Source organism: Alosa pseudoharengus, unplaced genomic scaffold (assembly GCF_046254945.1).
Source record: "Alosa pseudoharengus isolate Yale_2024_CS ecotype anadromous, Long Island Sound unplaced genomic scaffold, YU_APseudo_1.1 YU_APseudo_1.1_scf_10, whole genome shotgun sequence".
NCBI lineage: Eukaryota > Metazoa > Chordata > Actinopteri > Clupeiformes > Clupeidae > Alosa > Alosa pseudoharengus.
The window spans coordinates 7,068,156-7,081,155 of NW_027468565.1; the positions used below are offsets into that span (position 1 = coordinate 7,068,156).

The following is a 13,000-nucleotide window of genomic DNA, read 5'->3' on the forward strand; positions in this document are numbered from 1 at the left end:
GTGGCTTTGTGGGAGTGCAGAGGCGTCCCGCAGTGCTGATCATTGTGTCTCTCTCACTTTCTTACGAGCCATTTCACAACACCGGGGAGAAGAAAACAGCTAGTGGTATCAGCGGCTGCACATGTGGAGTGACGGCGGTGCCTGAACACTCTTCCAACGACTGAGGCAACGCAGAGGAATACAAGCACAAACATGAAAAGCTTCTTTTGCCAGAATGTATCGCTTTGGCGCATTGTGTGTATGTTTTTTTTATATATAGCTTAATCAGCTTAGTTCATTCGTGAAAGTGATAGAGTTAATTCAACGAGGCGGGAGAGGTGAAATACCTTAACACAATACAACATCGGAAAGTATTAGACTGGGCGAAGGAAGGAAGGCTGTTGTGCATCACAACTACCGGCAACTTATCTTGTGAAAAATCTATATCAGTTAATGCGCCTTATCTGGAATAAAAATACAGGAGAAAATGCATTGGAGGCAACGATATTATCTGCCAAGTTAAGCAACGGGGTTGACACTGAAATCTGGATTACTGGTGATACTCTTTTGGGCGAACACAGGACTACTGGCTTCCTCTCGCCGTAAGCTTCAGCTCGGTCCCGTGGCCAGACTACGTCTCGGTCGATGGTGAGGGGATCCATGCCGTCTCAAAGGTTAGTAGACACCAGTGTCGGGTGTTTGTTTGATATGTTTGATAGGCTATAGCCATTTGGTTTGTGTGCAGGATTTCATATCAACGAAAAGCTGCATGATTTGACAGAGTTCAACAGCAATTTAAACAATTTAGGATAGTGAGCATCTGAAAAAATAGTGATTCAGCTGCATCGCACATTGATTAAAGTAACTTTAGATTTTATGATAAAGTTTATTGGAGTTAACAGTCTAAATTGTAAGTTGTTCAGGCTTGTTAGCCTATAAATAATATTTTCAGTTTTGTGTTTATGGAATGTCCTTTCTGTTTTTCTTTCCTTATTTTTTCTCTCTTTCTTCTATAGCACGCATTAGGCTAGTACTTAACACAGCAAATAAACAAATGTTATATTTTAATTTTCACAACCAATAACCCGTAGGTAGCCTACCACACATGTACTTAGCTATACTTTTTCATTTTCTATACGGCCCACGGAGTGTTTAGGAGACGTATGATATATTCAGAGAATTAACCAAGGTGCTTAACCACGTATGTTTTTCTGATAAAATGTCATGCTGTCATATGACAAACAGTTATGTTAGAGATATAGGCTAGCGCCCTGTATATGGGACATGTTGTAGTCTCAATACTGAACATCTTTGTCACATTTTGTCACATTTGTCATTTTGATCATATGGGAGCATAACGCCTATATTAAGCTGTCTGTGTTGTGTTGGATTGCATTTTTAAAGGGGATAAATATGAAACTTACACGCTGTCTCAGCTGTGAGGGTCAATTATTAGACAGGGAAGTGTTCTGCTGGTTTTGGTAACAGTGGTAGTGCAAGCGCCATCTATTGGGCGTAGGTGCGGAAGATGTCGGCTCACAATTAATAACCATTGGTTGAATTGTCCTCTGTTTGGACTTTAGGCCTAGCCTACGTTTTCATAACTACAAATATGGTGTTTGTCGTTTATGACACATTGGCTATAGGTCCTAATAAATGCCGTCATTCCATTTGGTTAGAAAGTCCCTCTACGTGGCAAGACAGTTTGAGTTATTTATTTCCATCGACCTAATAGAGCCTATCCTCAGTCAGTAGGCTATCAGATTGTATGGCTACATTGGCTGGACTGTCATGATGAATATGCAGCAGTTGTGCCCAAGTTATGCATAAATCCATAAAATATGCCATGGTTTCACCGTATCATTCACAAATCATTGTGAAATTAAAGTTAGGCATTCAATCCGCTATGCTAGCGAAATGTTGTTAATATTAAGGCTCAATCACTTAGGTCTATCTCTTCCGTGCTGCAGCAGCAACGTGTTGACTGGCTGGGACAGTGAAAGGCTCTGTCTGGTTCACTTTCTCAATTAGCACTACAGACACTAGGACAGAATATCAGAATATATATATATATATATATATATATCCTTTAAATAACGGCTTCAATAGCATTTGGGGTGGTACACTGACTATTGGGAGAATGACGTCTCTGTAATGCCGGAACGCCTGTTTTTTGGGCCGCGAAGTGACACCTCTCTTTTTTACGCGCTGCATGGTCTTTAGCGTCATTCTCCAACGTGCAGTCTGCTAGCCTTTCATAGAGCCATGCACTGTGCAAGTGGTGACAAATGTAAATACAATAGGCCTATGTTGTTTGAAAATCTAAATATAATTGAAATTGTGCACCTGTACTGGGAACAATTGCATTAGGCTATGTGTTGGCCATATCCTTCTTTAATAGGCGCGTCAAAATAATTGTATGGCTTCGTAACAGCCACATCGACAAGTCATACGTTTTGTTCTAGCCTAATACGTAGTACGCAAAATAAAAATAAAAATAAAAAATGACACTAGGCAATCATCTAATAAATGAAAGTTGCTGCTATATGTCTGGGCTAACACCACGACTGAAATTTCAGTGTCAGGCCTGCCTACATATTATACATCAAACGTCTTTAAAGCGAGTGTCTGTAAAGACAGAGTCCATTCTTTGCCCTTGTCAAACTCCAAAACATCTGTGTGATCCATAAATCTACGATTGAACGTTCCTTTGTAGTTTCCATGTCTGCGAGTATTTCTAAAGGGAAAAAACAGTGCCCCCTTTTGTACTGTTAAAAAAAAAAATGAAACGATTACATTTTGCCAGTTTGCACAATGCAGGCCATATGCATCACCTATTTCCTGTAGGTACTTGAGAGTGAATGCTTAATGTATGTACCAAGCCAATACAGTTATCCGATAACACTATCCAGTAGGGATCCAACGTGACCTCGTGTGGGCTATGGTGAACAATCTTGCAAGTTTGCAAGGCAGGGGTGTAATTTGAAGCTGAAAGGGGTTGAGGGGTGGTTCTCGGTCTTCTTATTGGTGCAGTTCCTGGAGTAGGCTGCCTTTTCTTGACACCCCTGTAAGAAGATTGATGTTTTTTCTTCAGTGTTTGTTGAGGAATTCCAAGGCTTGGAGAGTTGTCTGAATCTCAACGGATGTTTGGCGCTCGCTAGAAATCCTTTGAAAACAATCAACGGAATGATTTCAACCCGAATTAGTTTTTTAGCGACCTTAAAGGAGTCCGACGTCAAAAGTAACTCGCTCTTTATTTTCTCCTGGCCGTGCTGACTTGACTAGGGAGAGGAGAGGAGCGCTGTCCCGTGCTGGATGGATGGTTATGGGGAAAGGAGCAGGACCTTCGGCGCTAGAAGTCGGCAAGATCCTCGCTGTGTTTCTTTATCTCTTTCCTGCAGGTGAGTCCGTCAACTTTTACTTCTTATCTCATACTCTTTTACTGAAACATATGTTTACCCAAATGCTCTCTTTTTGGACGAAGAGACGGTAACAAATTAAATGCATTTAATAAATAATATCCAATGGGACGACTGTGCAAAGTAGTAGTGTTATAGCTTCATGCCTGGAATCTGATTTCAGTGTAGCCTACAAAGATGATCTTCACTTGCATTGGTATTGTGTCGTTTTCATTGCCAATGTTTCTGAAGTTGGGAAAATCAGTCATATCTACTGAAAGCATGCAACGTGAATTCATCTGATGTGCTCGTTTCCGGGGAACATTGATTGAAACCTGTTGGATAGCCTATGTGTGGATTTCGGTGAATATGAAATATAAGCCGTTCAGACGTTTGTCTCAAGCACATGCACAGTCCGGTAGTTTCAGAGACGCACTTTTAGCCCATGTAAACTCACTTTCAAATTGGGTTGTTTTCGCGTTTCCAAGTCACGCACATTTTCCTATGGCTCGCCTCAGCCGCATACATTCCTCCCAAGCCCCCAGGCCCTGTTTAGTTTGGGGGAGGGGGTTCTATCCAGATCCCCAACTTGGATTCTCAAAAAATAGTCCTACTTTGTGCTTTAAACGTTTAGCCCGTAGCCTACATATAGTGTGTGAGAAGCGAACTTTAAGTCTCTCTAAATAAACAGCATTTTTTTGTAAGCCGTTTCACGGATTGCCTCCAGAGGTAGCATATGTCTCGGCCTGCCCTGATCCTACATACATTATGATTTTTCCGTGTACAAGTACACCCAATCATGCCAAGATCATTATAAGCTATGAACGATAAACCTCACTATAGAGCCAAGAGGCCGCATCAAAGTCGATTTAACACCCCGACGAAGCTTATCTTTTTTCTTTTAACTCATGTAACGCCAAACAAATAGCCATCATGAAAGGGATAGAGTTGCTGGCAGTCAATTTAAGATTGAGATTAGTTTATTGTTTTTTTATCAGATTGGTGATAAATGCCTTTTGTTATGGGGAGGCGGGAGAGGTGTGGATGGGGGATGTATGGGCGAGCGCGAAGAGTGGAGGTGGTGATGGTGTCAACTGATTGTGTTGATGATTCTGGGTGTCACAAATTGGCCTTTTAACTACAGATATATGATAAAACACACTGACAGATGAAAGCAGTTAAACCTGTCTTACACAGTACTATATAGCTATGTGTTAGATATGTCGTTTTTATTTTCCATGACATAGTATGGTCACTTGTCTTCATTTTAACAACATTGTAGTCATGGTATCCTTGCTATCTCTCTTCCTCTCTTTCTCTCTCTCTCTCTCACACACACACACACACACACACACAGAACCAAATAGACAGTATTCTTCTACATGGATTCTTTCCCCTGTACAATTACGCTTTCATGCATTTTCCCTCATGCGTTAGCCTTTAGTTTGTGCCATCAAGCAGGGAAGATTTTAATTTCAGGTCATGTAATATAAGCCCTGGGGTATGCCTGTCCAAAATCTAATTTAGCCTTTGATTAGTGCCCTTATTCGCAGTGGACAGGTGGATATCTTATACCTCGTCTGACCTGTGGAATGGTAGGACCTCCCTTCTGTTCCGCCCTCTGGATGGGGAGCCAGTTTCTCCTTGGAGATCTTGTTTCTTTAAGAGAGCACCCTTCACACACAGACACAGAGGCACACACACACACACCTCCCTCAGCCCTGCACCCTCTCTCTCCTGCATTGGAGATGAAACTCAACCTAATCCCTTTACACAAGGCTAATTTATGACTCTGCTGGTCTCCTCAGTGGCAAATTACATTGTCTTCATTCAGAGCTTTAAGACCTCTCCCCTCACCCCACATTTACAACATGCACGCACACACACACACACACACACACACACACACACACACACACACACACACACTTTCACTAATGCAAACTGAAATTCATGCCTACTCTTCTATTCTATTCACTAAGAAGTGAAATCCTCAGGAGGTGCTTTTTTTGGGGGGGAGGGGGGTTCCTGCTGAGTTATCTCAAAAGGCTGGTTACAATGCCATGACTCCCCTAGGTGTGGAAATGTGTTAATTAACTCACATTTGACCATTTGTATTGGGACCATTTGCATCTTCTCTCTCCATTTGTCTCCACACCAATCTCTAAAATTAGCTTGTTTGTTTGTGCAGAGTGTTAGCCCCCATGATAGTCGATACCCTAATTCACAACATCTCCACGGCGATCGTATCCGGTGGGCCTGCTGCTGCTGAGGCCATGGTTTCTCTGTTTTTATAGCCGTGCCGTTTTCCCTGTGAGGTAATCAGGTTTAAAAAGACTGGTGGAGCTTCATCATGCTCTAATGATGTCAGTTCAGATTCTTATTGGGTTAGCTCAGCAGCTTCCAAGTGTTGATACAGAGTATTCTTGTTCTTATTGTGTACTGTATAATGTGTGTTGTGATATGCTGGTTTATGGAGAGTTTTGTGTTATAGCAAAACAAAAATATGTTTTTGTAAAAAAACAAAAGCCTAGTTTGTATTTTCTAACTTGTTTTAAGTGTGTGTGTGTTGGGCGGAGTTATATGACTCCTGTTGGAGTTGATAGAGTTGCATTAAATTTCTGAGCAGGATTGATTTTTAATGAAGTGCACTCATACATGATGGAAGCTGGCACGTTGCAGCCTCTTGGAACCACATTTATTTTGAGGAATGTTGGGTTTCATTACATGTGAGCGCACAGTTGCTCAGTGGAAATAAATACTCAATTTGCCAAGAGACCCTTTGGGAGAGCAAAAAAGACAGAAAGTAGAGATGTGTGGCATGACTTAAAAACAGTTTCTGAAAGCTTGTGCATATGTTTGTATGCAGCGGCCTGTTGAGTGTATAACAGATTTATATTTGCTGTGACATTATTCACGTATGAAACAGTTGAAATATTTTCTGAGAACACAGGCCATCACACAAATCATGGAAAGCTTGTATTTTAAGTAAGCACTATTATTCTTTACTTTCTTTCGGACATGAATCAAGAGCATTGTTTATAAGATAAAACTGATCAAACCGACAACTGCATCTGGGTCCTAAAGAATGGTCTGCAGTTTGTATTTCTATTGTTACATTGATTCCTAGTGATATTTTTATCTCTGGTATCAACAGGGGACCCCTCAAATTCTTGTTTCTTCACAAAATTGCACAATTGAGTAGTGAAAGTTTGTTCCCAAGGTTTCTTGATGGCTCATATTTCTGTCTGTTTCCTCTTTCCCCCTGCAGTGAGCTTACAGTGTAAAATCCTCAAGTGCAACTCGGAATTCTGGGCTGCGACGACGGGTTCCGAGCCTGAGGGGGACGTGGAGTTCTGCACGGCACTGCGGGCCTATAGCAGCTGCGTGCGCCGGACCGCCCGGACTTGCCGCGGCGACCTGGCCTTCCACCTGGCCCAGCATGGCATCGAGGACCTGATGAGCCAGCACAACTGCTCCAAGGAGGGTCCCACGACCCCGCCCCGTGCCCGGCGCCCGCCGTCCCCCGTCCCGCCCCAGCTGCCCGAGGAGACCACACAGGGCAGTCCGGAGGTGTGCCACTATGAGCGCAGCCTGCCGCGCCACTCTGCGCCCCCCAACTACACCCACTGCGGCTTCTTCGGCGACCCGCACCTACGCACGTTCACGGACGACTTCCAGACGTGCAAGGTGGTGGGCGCTTGGCCGCTCATCCACAACAAGTACCTGTCGGTGCAGGTGACCAACACACCTGTCATTCCCGGCTCCTCTGCCACCGCCACTAGTAAGGTGAGAATGAACCCCTATTGTTCCTCTCTTCTCTTTTCAGCTTACAGGCTTTGTGTCGCCTGTTAAGAACATATAATGATGAATAGCGTACACTTTCCTGGGGGCAGAGTGGGTCCAGATCTGAGGTTGTTGTTGCAGTTTGTATTGTGTTGGGATTTCTGGCAGGTATTGGGTTAATAATGTCTCTGCAGCCAGAGCACATAGCAGAGGAGGGAGGACTGAGTTTGGACTCTGGTTAATATTTGGATGGCCTCCATGGCAGATGAAGACGTGATAAACAGAGCAATTGATGGGCCTGCGATAAGGCTCGCTTTTTTCAACTGTGGGAATGCCAGTATGAAAACAGAAGTAATAAGTCAGAATGTTACCAGGCTCCAAGCATCTCCAATTTTTTCTTACCAGACTGCCAAGACTAATGTTACTATATCTTTGGCAGTCCTCGCCATTGTTTGTATGTGAATTAAGAGCCTGTTGTTTTAACTAAGTGCTCAGTCCATACAGGAAACTGCAGATATTTTCTCCACATTAGCTGGTCCTCATACCTCATAAATTATCATTGTTTTGCTTTACGGTACATTGGACAGGCTGGAGCACCGCCCCAAATTTAGCCAGCTGCAGACGGCAAAGGTGAAAGTCAAGAAATGGTAGTTGTGCACTTGCAGACCACTAATCCATTTAGTTTGTGCTGGGTTCACATTTTGGTTTGCGTTTGCCAACTTGTAATTAAGTGACCATAGGCCATGTTTTAATCACAGGCCTCCTTGTGCAGGCATGGTTCTATGTGAGTGGAAAGAGGATGAAGGGGGTGGAGTGTGGGGTGCTTGCAAAAGGAACATAATAGAACTTTGTCCACAGTCCCATTAAGAAACAGGGCTAATTTTCCGTCATCAAGAACCAGTAATAACGCGTGATTAAGCATGCTGACCTTTCTGCCTCTTTTCTCTTGATAGTGGTCATTTTGTTGAGTTGTGCTTGGAAATCAATGACACTGAGGCACTGAGGCCTTTTTTAGGTACAAAAGGAAAACAAACCAGCAGATAATGCCACCTGTGCAAACAGCCCTGTCCTCTCCCCTCTTCTGCTCCCCTCCCATCTCACTCTTAGCTCCCTTTATGAGTAGGGCCCCGGGCCAGGGGTGGGGGATATAGGGGTATTTTTGTCTCTATTGTATGTTGTTTTTATGATACAATATGAAACTGTTATGGAATCGCATTGTACTCAGTTTGTAAGTACAATAATTAGTTTGTTTGCAAATAAATAGTATTTTGTTTCGTACAAAGACTTTACCAGAAATCAGTTGTTGTGCAACAAGAGAATAGCCCAAAAGAAAGAAAGAGAATGAAGTGGAGAATTGAATGGAACAAAAAAAAATTATAAGCAATGATAAAAGCACACTTGAAATTATGTTCACAGTGTTTCCATGACATATCTTTGAACAGTAAAAACGTGTAAAAATTTTAATGGGACCAGTATAAATTTGTCATATCGCCCAGCCCTAATAAGGACTTTTTGTGTGGACTTTTGCCATAGAGGAACTGTGTGAGTTTGTGGGGAGGAAGGGGGATTCTGACCTGAGTGGGCTGATTACTGGAGCAGTTTTGGTCTTTTCTGTTTCTACCCCCAGCTGCCCCCTTCAGCTTGAACTGAAGGCCCATCTATAGTTCAGTGAAATGTAGATTAAACAGAAAAAAGTCATTAACATGGTTGAAGTCGATGGTTGTAGTGTGAAAAAAAGAGTGATTCCTCTCCCCTGAAGTGACATTACCTCTAGAGAGAACGTGTTACAAAGTTGGTAGTGGTGTGTAAGTGAACTTGAGTCAATCATAAACATATTTTTATCACACTATGATGTCAGTTGTGTAATTGTTATATTACTGCTGCTAGTTTCAGACATTGTTGCTTGATTCAGAGAAAGATAATTTGTTAGCTAGCCATTAGGCATGTAGCTACATGACCTGGCATACAGTGTTTGTACTTGGCATGAGACATATTTAAGGGGTGTTTGGAAAGCGTGGGCAACTGAGTGCCAGCTTTGTTTCCGGCAGTGTCTGGAACTGGAAACTTCTGTCATCCTGAGACCTTTAGACCTTTTGACTCGTACATACTGTGTTAGTCATGCTGTGTTCGTAATCATCCTATCTTGTCCTGCAGTCCCCTAACACTGACATTTAAATGTAGCTGAGATGACTCCTGTGAGCTTCTGGTTACTCAAAATTGTCCAGCTCATAATGTGCATTTTCTGTTCAAACGTGTTCTCCTCACTGAGGTACACGGAGGTTATGTTATGCCCGCATAACCATTCTCATGTCACTTCAAACAGCAGACCCACTCTTGTCACCCCAGGGTCACCAATGTCACCCCCCACCCCCCATCCTGAACTACCCCACCACCCCAGAGCAGAGCAGAGCAGCAGCGCCAGCCTTCCTTAATTAGCCCCCGCCACACGCCTCAGTCCGGGCCGCCTGGCGCAGGGCCACTCCCTGGAGCAGGGTTCTGGGGTTCACAGGCCACTCTGGGCAGCATGAATGGATTGCCTTTGTGTCTGCGAACTGAGGTCTGATTTAACAGAGACTAGACCTGTGTTCCTCTGCGAGCGTTTACTTTGGCCTCCCGCACGTCGGAGCTACAGCTGAAATGTGACACTTGAGTCAGACTCGTGAGGCAGGAGAGCCAGTCTGCATCAGAGCTGGGTCTTTTCCCCCTTTCTCTGCAACACAGAATGGAGGAATAGTTAATGTGAACCTTAACCTTTAATGTAGGATTTAATATGAATATTTTCTCAATTTTGATTATTATTAGCTTATCATATTTATTGTACATGAAATGAATCAATGTAATGCACTTCAGAATGCAACTGTAATGTTGACTGAACTCATTTTTGTACATAAACTCCCAGGACCATGTTTCAGATCTGTGGCACTGACCTTTTTTGTCTTTGTTTTTCAGCTGACAATCATTTTCAAGAACTACCAGGAGTGTGTCGACCAGAAGATGTACCACGCAGAGACAGACGAACTCCCGGCGGCCTTTGCTGATGGCTCAAAGAACGGGGGTGAGCGCCATGGCGCCAACACCCTGCGGATCATCGAGAAGGTTCCGGGCCAGCACGTGGAGATCCAGGCACGCTACATTGGCACCACCATCGTGGTCCGGCAGGTGGGTCGCTACCTGACGTTTGCCGTGCGGATGCCCGAGGAGGTGGTTAATTCCATGGAGGACCAGGACAATCAGGACCTCTACCTGTGCCTGCACGGCTGCCCAAACAACCAGCGTATTGACTTCAGGACATTCAGGGCCCACGCCGTGGAGAGTCAGGCCCAGGGACGGGCTAGGCCCGGCAGCCCTCAGCAGCCTGGCTTCACCTACCAGACAGCCGTAGCCAAGTGCAAAGAGCGCCTCCCTGTGGAGGACATGTACTTCCACTCCTGCGTGTTTGACCTGCTGTCATCGGGAGACATCAACTTCACCCTGGCGGCCTTCTATGCCTTGGAGGACGTCAAGGTGCTCCACTCCAACAAGGACAAGCACCACATTTTCGAGAGGGACATGCACTTAGGGAACGCGGGGCGCAAGGGGTCGTACTCGGTCCTCGTGCTGCTCCTCAACCTGTTGGCTTTGGTGCTCTGGACAGAAGGTTGCTCAACACATCTATAGTCCACCACCGCGATCTCCATCTTCATTATCGTCATCTTCATCGTCCATGTGATGGCTGTGGGAGAGCCTGTGTGTGTCTGCGTACCGCTGGTCTCGACCGTGTCACGTCCAGTCTGTCGGAGGCAGAGCCCCTGCACTGGTGCACCCCCTCACTCCCAATCCCAAGGTGGCGGTGGTGGTGGCGGTGAGGGGGGTGAAGGTTCCAGATGGGTTGGGCGCCGGGTCATCCCGCTCATTCCAGCCATGGACTCACTCATGTTCATTGTGGTTCGTTATGCACCAAAGGGGGGAACAGTAACGTCGTTATTTGTGAAGTCGGACTCGGGAGTGAGATCCCTTGCTTGTCATCGCGCTGCTGTTGCTGGCTTCAAGGGACACGGTTGTGATGAGGAGGAACTGCAGTGAGAGAGAGACCCCCCTGTCCTCCCGCTCCCCCGCACACACTCCATCCCTCCCCACCTCTGTCTACTGAGAGCTTGGATGTCAAGCTTCGGATTTAATCCCTCATTCCCAGAGAGGCCAAGTGGCCCATGGGAGACGATGATGGGATTGGGGATGATCCTCTGTGGAAAGAAGGACATGTTTTTTGTTCCCCTTCTCTTCTTCTATCCCTCTATTTTTAACTCTCATTGAGGATCTCCTCCTTCACTGGTGCCAAGTGAGTGGAGTGGTTGTATTTGGCCCATGGTGTATGTATGTGTGTGTGTGTGTGTGTGTGTGTGGGGGGGGGGGTTCGGGGGGGTTGGGGGAACCAGGGGAGGTTGACCATGACAGGAGCTGTTATTAACCTCTGCTGAAGAAGAGGGCCTTCCCTGAGCTTCCTGTTTGATGAGCCTCCAGAGCTGGAAGAGGCCAGAGCTCGCTGAGAGAGGGAGCCCCTAGCCAAAGGGACGTCAGAGTAGCGAGCCTGGTTGTCTGCAGCGGAGATTAATTGGCCGTAACGCCAGGTCCTTTTGTGTGTGTGTGTGTGTGTGTGTGTGTGTGTATGTGTGTGTGTGCTCTGTGTATGTCAGTTAGTGTGTGTTGCTTTGGATATTCTCTGTGTGTGTGTGTGTGTGTGTGTGTGCGCACGCGCATATGTGTGCATATGTGTGTGTGTGTGTGTGTGTGTGCATATGTGTGTGTGCGTGTGTGTGTTCCTTAGAACTGTAGAATTGTAGTTTGGAGACATATTTGCTAATGTCTTAATACTGCACCCAGGGCTTCAATATAGTGCCGGCCTGGTGGTCTAAGGTCACTCTCAATGGCCTTTGTCTGCCAAAAACTTTTGCCAAAGTGAATTGGCAGACGGATTGGAAAAAACTTCCTGCTTCACCGTTTCCATGTGTCAATAACAGTGTCAAAGAGATTTTTGTCAAAGAAAATACACCCACATTACATTGGTGCTTAAATCTCAAAAATATTTATTGCTCTGTTTGATTAGAGTTTATGTGGACTTCTTTCAACCGCTAACAAAAACCAAGCCCAGAGAGCAAGCACATTTGGGGCAGAGGAAAGGCAGGCTGCCATATGAACAATATGTTTACAGATTTTTTTTTCAAATGAAAAATCACATCGATCAACTGAACAGACAGCCTCCATTACTTAAACCCCAACATGGAAGTGGACCAGCCAGCACACAGCTGCCAGATCTTTTTTGTTTTTGTTCTCTGACTCAAAGTTGTTGGGTCGGTTTACAGTCACTGTGCTGTGGAAGATGCCCAGTTGAGCAAAGGGGACTGGTCAAGCGCAAACCGTGACTGGGCAGGGTTAGAAGGGACGCACGACCCCACGGGCAGGCTCATTCGTCTTCCTGACTGCTTTGCGGAAAAGAAGAAAAGCGCCCTCTCTCTCTTTCTCTCGCGCTCTCTCTCTTCTCTCTCCATTTTAGTAAAAAGGGGTGTCAACGTGGCTGCGCTGTAGGCCTCTCTTGACTCACAACTTGCAGATCTGTGAATTTATGGCTAAGGCCCTTTGCCAAAGAACCAGCCCCGGTGCCAACAATTTTCCCCAAACATCTGAGTTCTTTCTAGCACACTCTAGCGCTCCCACTCAGTCTCTTTCTCTCTCTTTCTACAGCCACACTCACCCACTCGGTCTCTTTTTTACTCTTTTTCCCTCTCTCCCTTTGCCTCCTCATCTCTCTCTCTCTCTCTCTGGTTAACCTTCATGGGTTACCTAAGTATTTGGACTCCAACCAG

General features: G+C 45.1%; 1 protein-coding gene across 1 annotated transcript; it reads left to right on the forward strand.

Annotated features, from left to right (window-relative positions):
- The first annotated feature begins 385 nt into the window (after window positions 1-385).
- rgma (repulsive guidance molecule BMP co-receptor a) lies at window positions 386-11,516 on the forward strand. Its single transcript, XM_076299884.1, has 4 exons — window positions 386-653; window positions 3,265-3,380; window positions 6,649-7,166; window positions 10,113-11,516. The coding sequence occupies exons 1-4, from the start codon at window positions 625-627 to the stop codon at window positions 10,818-10,820; spliced, it is 1,371 nt and encodes a 456-aa protein (XP_076155999.1). The 5' UTR covers window positions 386-624; the 3' UTR covers window positions 10,821-11,516.
- The last annotated feature ends 1,484 nt before the right edge of the window (window positions 11,517-13,000 follow it).

Bases quoted from the DNA above. Each gene is read 5' to 3' on its own strand.
- rgma (XM_076299884.1), top strand. From the start codon at position 625: ATGGTGAGGGGATCCATGCCGTCTCAAAG. The intron at 654-3,264 runs GTTAGTAGACAC...TGACTTGACTAG, and splicing joins GGATCCATGCCGTCTCAAAG to GGAGAGGAGAGGAGCGCTGT. The intron at 7,167-10,112 runs GTGAGAATGAAC...TTTGTTTTTCAG, and splicing joins CTGCCACCGCCACTAGTAAG to CTGACAATCATTTTCAAGAA.